Raw genomic sequence first — 12,731 nt, forward strand, 5'->3', positions numbered from 1 at the left:
AGGCGGACGTGCTACCCAGTGCGCCACCGAGCCGCCGCCACTGATACCATACAGTACTATTTGCATATAACGGCATATAACGTGTTCAGAAACATCACAAAGTAATTTAAAAAAATAACATGGCGGACCTAAACATGACCTAAACTAACATTTCAAAAGAAACTCTTCTTAAATGATATTAAACTTAAAAGTTAAATACAACTGAACTGTATTTCTTTCACGTACCACTAGATGGAACCCACATGCCACTTATGACACAATTTCAGGGAATAAAATGCGTAAATTGCCTTTCCCTTAGTACAGTTTAAATAGGCAAGTAGTTTTACTCTTTTTTTTATAGTGGTTAACTTATTGGACTACCACTTGAACGGTGGCCGTTACAGCCACAAACCGGCAAAACTCCCGCTCAGTCAACTACTTCCGGGTACTGCGAATCCGTTATAAACATCACACTGTCCATGTTATACGCAAAATGATACATTGTACAACCGTAACCGTATGTATCATATTCTCAATCAATAATTAGCTCAGACTACCAGCAGTATTAAAAGTTAAGAACATCAACTTTTCAACAAATTTACTCACCTGAAACACACACAACGGTGGCCGTTAAAGTCACGACCCGGCGAAACTCCCGCTCACCGTCAACCACTTCCGGGTACTGAGGGGCCTCAGTACCCAGGTGCCTTATTGAAATCCCCAAATATTCGCCACTGATACCATACAGTACTATTTGCATATAACGGCATATAACGTGTTCAGAAACATCACAAAGTAATTTAAAAAAATAACATGGCGGACCTAAACATGACCTAAACTAACATTTCAAAAGAAACTCTTCTTAAATGATATTAAACTTAAAAGTTAAATACAACTGAACTGTATTTCTTTCACGTACCACTAGAGGGAGCCCACATGCCATTTATGACACAATTTTAGGGAATAAAATGCGTAAATTGCCTTTCCCTTAGTACAGTTTAAATAGGCAAGTAGTTTTACTCTTTTTTTTTATAGTGGTTAACTTATTGGACTACCACTTGATGATATCTAGGAAAGTGTTTCTTAAATCATTACATGTGATTTAAATTTGAAAGAACTTGCGATGACTCAAGACTTCACATTCTTCATTGTCTTGTACAAGCAAGATTTTTTCCCCCCCATAATTACATTGTGAAGGTGGACCTAACGAAGTGTCCGGGTCGTAAAGTTGTGAAAAAGTCCACCTAATCAAATCTTTCTGGGTAATTAACGAGCGACTGTTCCCCTAACAGTAATCTGATTTAAGCCCCCCTAACAAACACACACGCGCGCACACACACTTCTGCTCCTTCGCTTTCCATTGTTGTTTTATTGGGAGGAGGGCGTGGACCCTTCGCGTCACACCAGGAGGGAGTTGCAGTCAAGTCGATAGTTAACTTTCCCCCCCCCCCCCCCCCCTCTTTTTTTAAGGCGCTCACACCACGCAGGGAGCATGTCACAGTAGCGCATATTTTTGTTTCCAAAAGTAGATCCTTTTTTTTTTTTTATGCAAATATGCGTGCGGGAGGCGCACTGCGATGGACGCTTTTCACGCTCTTATGCAACTTTTTCACGCATGGCTTTCCTCCACCACCTTCTTATGATCCTTTCCACAGCGGAGTGGTGCACAGACATCGAAACAGGTCAGCAAAGTCATTTTGATTCTCAAATTTCGGAGTTCACTCGGGGCGTTTCTGCTGCTTTGATCCAACTTTTTGCGCGCACATGCTGCGCATATGCCAACATAAATAATATGCTTTAGGGTCTTTTTCGTCTTTAGGGTTATTCTAGCACCTCAATTGGATTAAAAACGGCAGAAAATTGTTTCTTCCGCCCTTAGCAGATAAGACGCTGGGGAATGTGTGTGAGATAGGGGACGCCCAGACGGTTGCACGTGAAGATTCAAATACAGCACAGGACAAAAATGCAACTAAAATAAACTCTCAGGATGATGAAAGTTTATAGTCAGATCGTATTTCTGAGAAAGCGGCGGATGTGGTACTCTGCCATCGCGATCACAAACTGTTACCACAAACTCTAAGTTCAGGAATGACCTTGGGTGATGAGCCACATGCTGCTTCATCCACGTGCCACATGTAACACAACTGTAAAAAAAAAAGCTCAAATATGAAGAGAATATGAACCCAAATAATTTTTCCTGCTCATCATGTGATTTTGACTGCAATATAAAACATGTCGCTTGTGATTTCCCCTTGGCTCAGGAACTGGTGCGCCTACGTGGTGCACAAGAACGTCAGCTGCGCCGTGCAGGGCAGTGTGGAGAGCTTCCAGGAGCCCGTGGTGGCCCCTTGCCCACCCTTCATGACAAACTGCCCCCATCAAGTGACGTGAGTTCTGCGACGGATGCGAATCAGGACTAACTACTTTATTGGGTCATGCCTCCCCCACCCCATCAGCTCAGTCAAGTGGGTGTCAAATTTGGGGGAGACATGGGGGGGAGGCAAAAATCAGTCCACAACTTACCAGATGTTCCCCAAGACATGACTCCCGCCTGCAGGGGAGCGATGTCATTTATTGTCTCCCTGGGAGTTTTCGGTCTTGGCTGCACAACGGAAAAACCGCAATCCGAACCGACAAACAGATTTACTCAGCTCATAAATAAACATCCATCCATCCATCCATCCATCTTCTTCCACTTATCCGGGGTCGGGTCGCGGGGGCAGCAGCTTTAGGAGGGACTCCCAGACTTCCCTCTCCCCAGCCACTTCATCCAGCTCATCCCGGGGGATCCCAAGGTGTTCCCAGGCCAGCTGAGAGACATAGTCTCTCCAGCGAGTCCTGGGTCATCCCCGGGGTCTCCTACCGGTGGGACATGCCCGGAACACCTCCCCAGGGAGGCGTCCAGGAGTCATCCTGATAAGATGCCCGAGCCACCTCATCTGGCTCCTCTCAACGTGGAGGAGTAGCGACTCTACTCCGAGTCTCTCCCGGATGACCGAGCTTCTCACCCTATCTCTAAGGGAGAGCCCGGACATCCTGCGGAGAAAACTCATTTCGGCCGCTTGTATCCGAGATCTCGTTCTTTCGGTCACAACCCATAGCTCGTGACCATAGGTGAGGGTAGGAGCGTAAATCGACCGGTAAATTGAGAGCTTTGCCTTTTGGCTCAGCTCTCTCTTCACCACAACGGACCGGTACAGGGTCCGCATTACTGCCGACACTGCACCGATCCGCCTGTCGATCTCACGCTCCATCCTCCCCTCACTCGTGAACAAGACTCTAAGATACTTGAACTCCTCCACTTGGGGCAGGATCTCATCCCCGATCCGGAGAGGGCATTCCACCCTTTTCCGATCGAGGACCATGGACTCGGATTTGGAGGTGCTGACCCTCATCCCGACCGCTTCACACTCAGCTGCGAACCGTTCCAGCGAGAGCTGGAGATCACGGCCTGAAGAAGCCAACACCACCACGTCATCTGCAAAAAGCAGAGACGCGATGCTGAGGTCCCCAAACCGGACCCCCTCAACGCCTCGGCTGCGCCTAGAAATTCTGTCCATAAAAATTATGAACAGAATCGGTGACAAAGGGCAGCCTTGGCGGAGTCCAACCCTCACTGGGAACGAATCCGACTTGCTCCCGGAAATGCGGACCAGACTCTGGCATCGGTGATACGAACCGCCCTTATCAGTTGGCTCGGCACCCCGTACTCCCGAAGCACCCTCCACAGAACCTCCCGAGGGACACGGTGGAACGCCTTCTCCAAGTCCACAAAACACATGTGGACTGGTTGGGCGAACTCCCATGCACCCTCGAGGATCCTGCCGAGGGTGTAGAGCTGGTCCACTGTTCCACGGCCAGGACGAAAGCCACACTGCTCCTCCTGAATCTGAGGTTCGACCTCCCGACGGACCCTCCTCTCCAGCACCCCTGAATAGACCTTACCGGGGAGGCTGAGGAGCGTGATTCCCCTGTAATTGGAACACACCCTCCGGTCCCCCTTCTTAAAGAGGGGAACCACCACTCCAGTCTGCCAATCCAGAGGCACTGTCCCCGATGTCCACGCAACGTTGTAGAGGCGTGTCAGCCATGACAGCCCCACAACATCCAGAGCCTTTAAGAACTCCGGGCGGATCTCATCCACCCCCGGGGCCTTGCCACCGAGGAGTTTTTTAACTACCTCAGTGACTTCGACCCCAGAGATTGGAGAATCCGCCTCAGAGTCTCCAGGCCCTGCTTCCTCAATGGAAGGCGTGTAGGTGGAATTGAGGAGGTCTTCGAAGTATTCTCCCCACCGACTCACGACGTCCCGAGTCGAGGTCAGCAGCACGCCATCGCCACTGTAAACAGTGTTGACGTTGCACTGCTTCCCCCTCCTGAGACGCCGGATGGTGGACCAGAATTTCCTCGAAGCCGTCCGAAAGTCATTCTCCATGGCCTCACCAAACTCCTCCCACGCCCGGGTTTTTGCCTCAGCAACCGCCGAAGCCGCGTTCCGCTTGGCCATCCGGTACCTGTCAGCTGCCTCCGGAGTCCCGCAGGCCAAAACGGCCCGATAGGACTCCTTCTTCAGCTTGACGGCATCCCTTACCGCCGGTGTCCACCAGCGGGTTCGGGGATTGCCGCCAAGACAGGCACCAACGACCTTACGGCCACAGCTCCGGTCGGCCGCCTCAACAATGGAGGCGCGGAACATGGTCCACTCAGACTCAATGTCCCCCGCCTCCCCCGGGACGTGGGAAAAGCTCTGCCGGAGGTGGGAGTTGAAGTTCTTCCTGACAGGAGATTCTGCCAGACGTTCCCAGCAGACCCTCACAGAGCGTTTGGGTCTGCCAGGTCGGACCGGCATCTTCCCCCACCATCGGAGCCAACCCACCACCAGGTGGTGATCAGTTGACAGCTCCGCCCCTCTCTTCACTCGAGTGTCCAAAACATGTGGCCGCAAATCCGATGACACGACTACAAAGTCGATCATCGAACTGCGGCCTAGGGTGTCCTGGTGCCAAGTGCACACATGGACACCCTTATGTTTGAACATGGTGTTCATTATTGAAAATCCGTGTCGAGCACAGAAGTCCAACAATAGAACACCGCTCGGGTTCAGATTGGGGGGGCCGTTCCTCCCAATCACGCCCTTCCAGGTCTCACTGTCATTGCCCACGTGAGCATTGAAGTCACCCAGTAGAACAATGGAGTCCCCAGAAGGAGCGCTCTCCAGCACTTCCTCCAGGGACCCCAAGAAGGGTGGGTACTCTGAGCTGCCGTTTGGTGCATAGACACAAACAACAGTCAGGACCCGTCCCCCCACCCGAAGGCGGAGGGAGTCTACCCTCTCGTTCACCGGGGTGAACCCCAATGTGCAGGCGCCCAGCCGGGGGGCAATAAGTATACCCACACCTGCTCGACGCCTCTCACCGTGGGCAACTCCAGAGTGGAAGAGAGTCCAGCCCCTCTCAAGAGGGCTTGTACCGGAACCCGGAATAAACACAAACAAAAAACAGGCATGACAAAGAGTGTGTTTAGCGTTCCGAGAATGATTGTCCGTCTGATTAGCTCAAATCTTTCTCAGATACAAAACTCGGTTCCGACCCACGTACAAGATTGCCCAGAAGAAAGTGTCGGAGTTGGAGTGGCGGTGCTGTCCGGGCTACCAAGGACCTGGCTGTCGAGATTTAAAAGCCACTCCAGAACATCAGATAGTGCAAGAACTTCAGCCCTATGGCCCATCAAGTACTGGATATTCAAACAGACACATACAGAGTAAGTGGCCCAATTCAGATCTTCTGGTTTGCCTAGCCTCACTGTGTGACATGCTTTCAGGGCCAGAGCGCAGAGAGACGGGTCACCATGAGACCAACGACAAGGTGCACCTTCTGGAAGGTGAAGTTCAGCGCCTCTCCCAGACAGTCTTGGACCTGCAGTCTGTTTTGAAAGGCTTCACGGTCAATCTACGCGCTGACCTGCAGGAGGACACCAAGAACATGTTGATCACGCTCTTCAACAACATGCAGCCTCCCGACAGCGCCGTGGTCCCGGGACCTGAGGACAGTCCAGCCGTGCTGGATGGCCACCAGGCCTCCAGAGGCGGGATCGCCGTAGACAAGGTCTTAGAAAAAATTGAAGGCCGCTTAGATGATATCAACGTTGCGCTCAAAAGCAAGGAGGAGTTGCTGGAAGACCTGCGAGGGACGATAACAAGTCACGAGGGGCAGATTCGCGTCCTGATGGATGCTTCGCAATCGCAGACTCCGGCCATGATGGAGCTTGATCTTGTGCAGAGCTACGTCGATAGCAAAGTGGAAAAGCTGAAGAACGAACTGGACCAGACCATGAAGGAACACTTGGACAAGATCCAAGCGGCATGCAGTAGCAAAATCCAGACCTTGCAGAAGACCTGCGAGGACAGTCGCGACCAAGGTTTGGAAAGCCTCACCAAACTGGTGGACAACAAAGAGGCCGACCTCAGGAAGGAGATCCGAGCTCTGCGGGTGGACTTGGCCGCTGCGGATGGGCCATCGCGAACCCAGCGACAGACGGACCCGGCTAAGAAGCAGGAGGACCATAACAACCACAAAGACTTGTGGCTTGAAATCGAACGTATCACGGAGGCTTACCGCATCTTAAACGTTCGCATCGACAACGAGCTGATACACCTGTCCGAGCCCCGGGAGGACAACAACAACTTCCTCCCGTTGATTGAAGAATTGGAAGCCCGCTTAAATGTCAGCGAACAAAATTCAGAAACTCACTGCTTCTACATAGAAGAGAAGCTGACGCGGATCATCACAGAAGAAGTGGCGTCGCTAAGGCAAGTTCTGGACGAGCGTCTCAACAGCATGGAGGACCAGTTCACCAGCATGCTGGTGGAAATGAGCAACAACTCCTTCTCGGGGGGGGTTGGAGACTCCATGGATACTGTACAGGCGCAAGTCAACAACAACAAATTCCTCCTTCAGGGTCTGGACGACAAGATCAACGCCGTTGGAGAATTGTGCTCGGCAGGCTGCTCTAGCTCAGAAACCACCGTCGTTGAAGGAAGTCCCTCGCCCTCATCTAAGGGACTGGATATCATTTGGAAGGATCTGGGTCGCTACAGGAAAGACTTGGACGCTCTTCGTACCGATGTCGGCACAAATACGGACAAGCTCCAGCAGTTGCTAGAAAGTGTGGAAAGAGAATCGGCCGGGAACCAGAAACGTTCCAAGAATATGGACGACTTCCAGAAGGAACTGATTAACATTCAAGATAATGTTGTGGGCCTGGCCGGTGCTGTCACTGGACTGAGTGATTCCTTGAGCAGGTACAACCAGGACATGGTTAAAATCAACGCAACATGCTGCCGGGCGGAGCTAAGTGACCCGGGGAGGTCGGTGCTCGCCGCTCAGCCTAACGCCAGCAGCCGCCACACGGAGGAACTGAGGAACCAACTCGCCAAGCAGGTGTCGACCGATCGGAGTCGGTGTGAACACGTCGAAGGACGAGTGGATACTCTGGAGAAGGCGTGCCTCAGGATAGACAGCGCTCACATCGAAGAACTGAAAACCGACCTGGCGAGAATGAACGCAACCTGCGGACGTCACAGCGCCGACATCGGCGAAGTGCACAACGCCTTGCGACGGTTCCAGGCCCAGCTGTCTGCCATGGCCAGACAGGTCTCAAAAGATGTCGCTGCCAAGGATCCAGGTGAGTTGTATCAGTTCTTGGTATCAGTGAGTAGTCAGAGTGGTATCGGTCTGAAACAAAGCAATATCAAACATCCCGACAGGAAAAGTTCGGTTCGAATACGAGCGGTTCTCAAATGGAGTGACTGAATAGATCCGATTCTTCCACGGACTTCCTTCCCAACTCTCCCAGCATTTTATCAAGCGCGATTAACATCTGTACAAACACAAAACCTTCCTGCAGATAATCCTGCATAATATCACGTCTGCACCGGTCACACAGAGGCTCGGAGGAAAAGGATCACATCCCCCTAAATGGCCGCAGGGTATTTCCCCGAGTGGGAGGACACGAGTTCACTGGGCCTCTCGCTGGCTGGCTGTCTGGCCTCCTCCTATGTCATTCAATATGCGGCCGCAGCGCCAGGCCGCTGAGAGGTCTATAATGGAAACTTCCTGTGACTTATAATGTTGTTGTCCCAAGAATTCCACATTTTTATATAGAAGGAATGCGGCAGGTAAAGCGGTGCTAAAATATTTATGCGGCAAGCCGGCTTTTGGATCCCAGCCCCTGATGACTGCTTGCAGTGATTTAATTACGCCGTTTTCGCTTCCCCGAAGGAGACATCAGTCGACTGTCTTTTTTCCTCCCTGAGCAACAAAGTGAGTAATGTGGCCTTTTTGGGGTTTTCATTTCTTGTCCACCTCAGCGCTCAGTCACTCAGCGCACACGCCTGCAGACGCACACGCACGCATTATCAAGCTCTAGGGATTCCCGTAGAGTGACCTCAGCCTGACGAGTCGTGGTCTGGTCTTCATTAAGGCCCTGCCTGACTCATTGCAGTGATGGAGAAGAGGAGGGGTTAAGCACAGCTCCACACCCATGACCAGATGCGTAGACTGCCTTCAGTTGTGATGTCATGGCTTTGGGCCCCTTGGCCAGTCAGTGCCTCCCTTCTTTTTAACATTGCATTGGCCAAAACAAAGTAGTCATGTGGAACAGAGGGAGGACTAGGGCTTTCCCCTAACTGTTAGCACTAAGTTCGAAGAATGCAATTTTGAAAAATGTATTTTGTCCATCCATCTGTTTTCGATAGCACTCATGCAGGTCATGGGTGAGCTGGAGCCTATCCTGGCTAACTTTGGGTGGGAGACAGGGACTGGGGCCTTCCTATTGCGCAGCCATGACACGCATGCACATTAGAGCCTCTCGATTGGAGGCGCTGGCGAGCAGTCTGCCCCTTGTGGTTAATATGGGTAACACTAATTAGTTTAATTAATCAAGTTTCCATTGGCTCTTCTTGTTTACGTTCCTCCGCGGGCGTCGTGTGACGTCATCAAGAGTATGATATCATAGCAACAAGATGCTGTAGTGTGTATATTGTTGCTATTTGTACAAAAAAAAAGTAATTCAGTACAGTTACCTAACATTTTGAGAGCATGCACAGTGGAAAAAGTCTTTTATGGCTCTAGCCCAACCTCTGAGGGATTCATTAAGGGCTCAAGAGGCTCATCCCTAAAAACAAGTTACCACCCAAAATAGTTGTTGTGATTATTCTGAAAATACGTTGTGATCTGGGGAAAAGCAAAGCAGCTTGAACAAGAGATAAAGTGAAATCTGAAATCCAGAGCAGTCCTGGCACACTGCCGTCACATGGCGGGCCTCGAGTAGGCTGTAAACAAATGAGCTGTTGTCATAGCTGGATCCTTCAGGTCCCGTGGACACGACCAGACTGTCAACAATTTGGAGCCTGGAAATCACTTCTCACAGTGTTACATCACACATCTGTATAAATGGACTGGCTCTTGTGAAGCAGTCTGTACATTCCTTGATTGAAATATAAAATCTTTATTTGAAACCCTAACCCTGACTCAAAATTCTCATTTGATACCTTATTTTAAATCCAACCCTGATTGAAACCCAAACATGGATTGGAAACCTTTAGCCTAGTTAGAAATCCCATTCCTGTCTTGAATTCGCCGATGGAGCAATTTAGGAGATGTCGAAATACGAAAGCCTAACCGCACATTTTTTAGATTTCTTTCAAGACTCAAACATTTTTATTTATTTTTTTGTCTGAGATGTTCGTCACTTCCTTGTCACCTCACGAGCTCCTTTAAGATGCGTCCTTGCACGGGTGCCAGAGGACATCTCCCTGGGGGAGGCCTTAGCGAATCAATTTGATCAAACGACCGCTTTGATTTCGCGGATCACTGCATTTCTAAACAGAGCGACGAGGACCCTCCGCTGAAGCGTCTATTGCGATCAGGGAGCAGAAGAAGGATATCAAAGTTCTCTTGAAGTCAAAGGCTGTGAGGGGGAAATGGCGCCATACACGCTGTGTACGATAAAATACAGCCATATTTGAAATAGGAATACCTGACTACACTTTGTTGGAAAAGTTGGGCAGATTAAGCAAGCGAGAGTGCAAAAAGAGAAGCGCGTTGGAGTCAAGAAAAAGTTTGACAAGCCATGAGTGATGCGTCTGGCTAGTCTTTGGCATTTTTTACAATCCCAGCTAAAGTCTTGTTGGACTGCTTCCATCCATTAGTTGCTCTGAGGCCTGCCTGGGCCTTCTTGGCCTTCATTAAGACAGCATAGCAATACCGTCGTCTTGGAAAAACATGATTTGTGCTTGTACTAATGCAAAGTGCGGGATAGAATGGTTGTGTGCAGACACACTTATTTAAGCTAATAAGGGCTTTGTTTATTCTCCCGCCGCTTCCACGGCCCGTTGCCATGCCAGCCAAGCATCTTAAGCTGACTCCTCTGCTGTATTATTCAGGCGCTAGTTGAGATGCAATGTACGATCGCACTGCGGCATACCAACAGCTCTTGACCTTCTTGTTTAGCTTGTTAGGATAGATTTGAGTTATGGTTTTAAGTCTTTTGTGTCAGGAAGTTGTTCCGGTCTTCTTTTACCGCACATGCTAATGGACTTAGTGTAAACATTAGCGATGAGTGTTGATTTCCTCTAAGTGCGACGTCATTCCATTCCGGTCATCCTGCCATGAACCCCACATGGGGTTCAAACCGTGACTCATCCTCACCGCTGTTTCATCATTTCCTCAGGAGTCCTCCTCAGACCCGAGCCGCCGGCATCCCCGCCGGACCCTGGCAGAGGCCGGGTTCGCCAAATCCACATCCCCCTCATCATCCCCCCACCCAGGCAGCCCAACACGCACGTCGTAAGGCCGCCCCCGCCGAGTCGGCCCGCCGTCCCGCAGTGGCCCGGGAGCCACGGCGTCCCCGTGGTGCCCCGCAGGCCCGTGGTGGAGACGGGCGAGGCCGGACCCCCGGGGTACATGCGCAGGGTCACGGTGAGGAGGGGATCCGAGGACTCGGCAAGGCCACATCTCACCGGATTCGCTGGAGCGCCAGGTAGGTCATGTCTTCACTGATTGGCTGAGAGAAAATTGCTTTGTAACAATGACTCTTATGAGGCCCCCCATTTTGTAAAAGGATGAAACACGTTGAAGTTGTACTTTCTTGTCTTTTGGCAGGCTATCCTCCTTTGCAGCCGGTATCGTTCAAGCCTGAGAGAAGCAGCCACACAGGTACAGCATAGTTTGCCTTGCAATTTTTGCCAGCACAAACTTGACATACAAGCACTGGGCACAAAATAAATGAGTGTGTAATTAAAACAATTAATCAATGACACAGTGTGTCATTTAAACAACCACATAGCTTAGCTTTTTTAATCTGCGAGTGTAATGCTAATGCTGTGACATCTATATATGTCGTGGTGCCAAATAACTTTAAGCAAGACGGTGCAACAACACATGTAGACATTAGCATTGCTCAGTCATATATTCTTATTATATCTTCTGAAAAGAACGACTAATATTAGTGCTGTATTGATGAGCAACTCAGATGTTAAATGAACAATTGGAAAGGCTGGAGCATGTCAACAAAATTTCAATTCAGTGGGAAAAGATGTGTTTTTAATTAGAAGCAATGTTTTGGGGTAATCCCACAACAAATGTGTTACATTTGTCATTGACAGGTCCACTTGTAGCTAAAGTGCCCTGGAACCCGTTCTACCAAGCTTCCCTCGAATCACATGGTAAAGTCCTTCTCGGAAATGTCGGCCAAGGGCAGCCTCCAGACTAAAACCGTGTTTTCCATCACATAACTTTGTTGTTGTCAGGCGTTCCAGTAGAGAGCGCCACCGTGGTCGATCCTTTCTCCTTCTCGGCCGGGCTGACTCTCCAGCCTTTCTCTGGCGAGTTTGGCATCATCCGCTTCGACAAGGTTCTGCTCAATGACGGGGGCCACTACAGTCCCCACACAGGTTATATTTGCTGCCACTTGAAATTCACAATTATTCAAATTATAGCAATTTGGCTTCACAAACTTTTCATCAAATATTTCACTTTTTTTTCCCAGGGGTGTTCACAGTCCCGCAAGATGGCCGCTACCTGATCTCAGGCCTTCTGACAGCGCAGCACGGCGAGTCGGTGGAGGCGGTCCTGTCCGTCTCCCAGCGCAGCATCCAGAGGTTGCGCAGCTCGGGGGCAGCCGGTCAGGATGCGTGCGCTTGCGGCGGCTCCGTGTCCTTCAGCCTCGTCGTGCCCCTGAAGCGAGGCGATCGCGTGGGCCTGCTGAGGACATCGGGCCGGCTGGCCACCACCGAAGCCCGGGAGGTGCTCTCTATCTTCGGCGCCCTCTTCCTGTACGGCCCCCCGGCCCACCGCAGATAGCTGAAGCTCTAAGACTGCAAAGTGAACTGTGTGCATACAAAGGAACAAACATCATCTAATATATTTGACAATCTTTGTACCGCCCATTGTGAATGCGGAAAGGTCTTCATAATTTAACACTCATAATCTGTGACGTGACAGTAATAAAATGGTCGATTATGAACTCACCAAGACGATTCATGCAGAAAAAAAAAGTTCTCTCAACTCCTGAAAAACTAGTCGTTGCAAAATGTTAAAAATAACAGTGAGATGAGATGTAAGTTAAATTCATTCCGTCAACACTTTTTGTCATTTACGTATATCAAGCCGTGCACTTTGAAATACACAAACCATACACACACACACACACACACACACACACACACACACACACACACACACACACACACA

General features: G+C 50.1%; 1 protein-coding gene across 1 annotated transcript; it reads left to right on the forward strand.

The window, feature by feature from the left end:
• The first annotated feature begins 1,440 nt into the window (after positions 1–1,440).
• Positions 1,441–12,508, forward strand: emilin2a (elastin microfibril interfacer 2a). Its single transcript, XM_049746254.2, has 9 exons — positions 1,441–1,661; positions 2,241–2,366; positions 5,549–5,739; positions 5,800–7,662; positions 10,711–11,019; positions 11,142–11,195; positions 11,645–11,704; positions 11,789–11,932; positions 12,028–12,508. The coding sequence occupies exons 1-9, from the start codon at positions 1,534–1,536 to the stop codon at positions 12,339–12,341; spliced, it is 3,189 nt and encodes a 1,062-aa protein (XP_049602211.1). The 5' UTR covers positions 1,441–1,533; the 3' UTR covers positions 12,342–12,508.
• The last annotated feature ends 223 nt before the right edge of the window (positions 12,509–12,731 follow it).

This window comes from Syngnathus scovelli, chromosome 17, assembly GCF_024217435.2.
Source record: "Syngnathus scovelli strain Florida chromosome 17, RoL_Ssco_1.2, whole genome shotgun sequence".
In the NCBI taxonomy this organism is placed as follows: domain Eukaryota; kingdom Metazoa; phylum Chordata; class Actinopteri; order Syngnathiformes; family Syngnathidae; genus Syngnathus; species Syngnathus scovelli.

Bases quoted from the DNA above. Each gene is read 5' to 3' on its own strand.
- emilin2a (XM_049746254.2), top strand. From the start codon at position 1,534: ATGCGTGCGGGAGGCGCACTGCGATGGACGCTTTTCACGCTCTTATGC. The intron at 11,020-11,141 runs GTAGGTCATGTC...GTCTTTTGGCAG, and splicing joins CGGATTCGCTGGAGCGCCAG to GCTATCCTCCTTTGCAGCCG. The intron at 11,933-12,027 runs GTTATATTTGCT...TTTTTTTCCCAG, and splicing joins CCACTACAGTCCCCACACAG to GGGTGTTCACAGTCCCGCAA.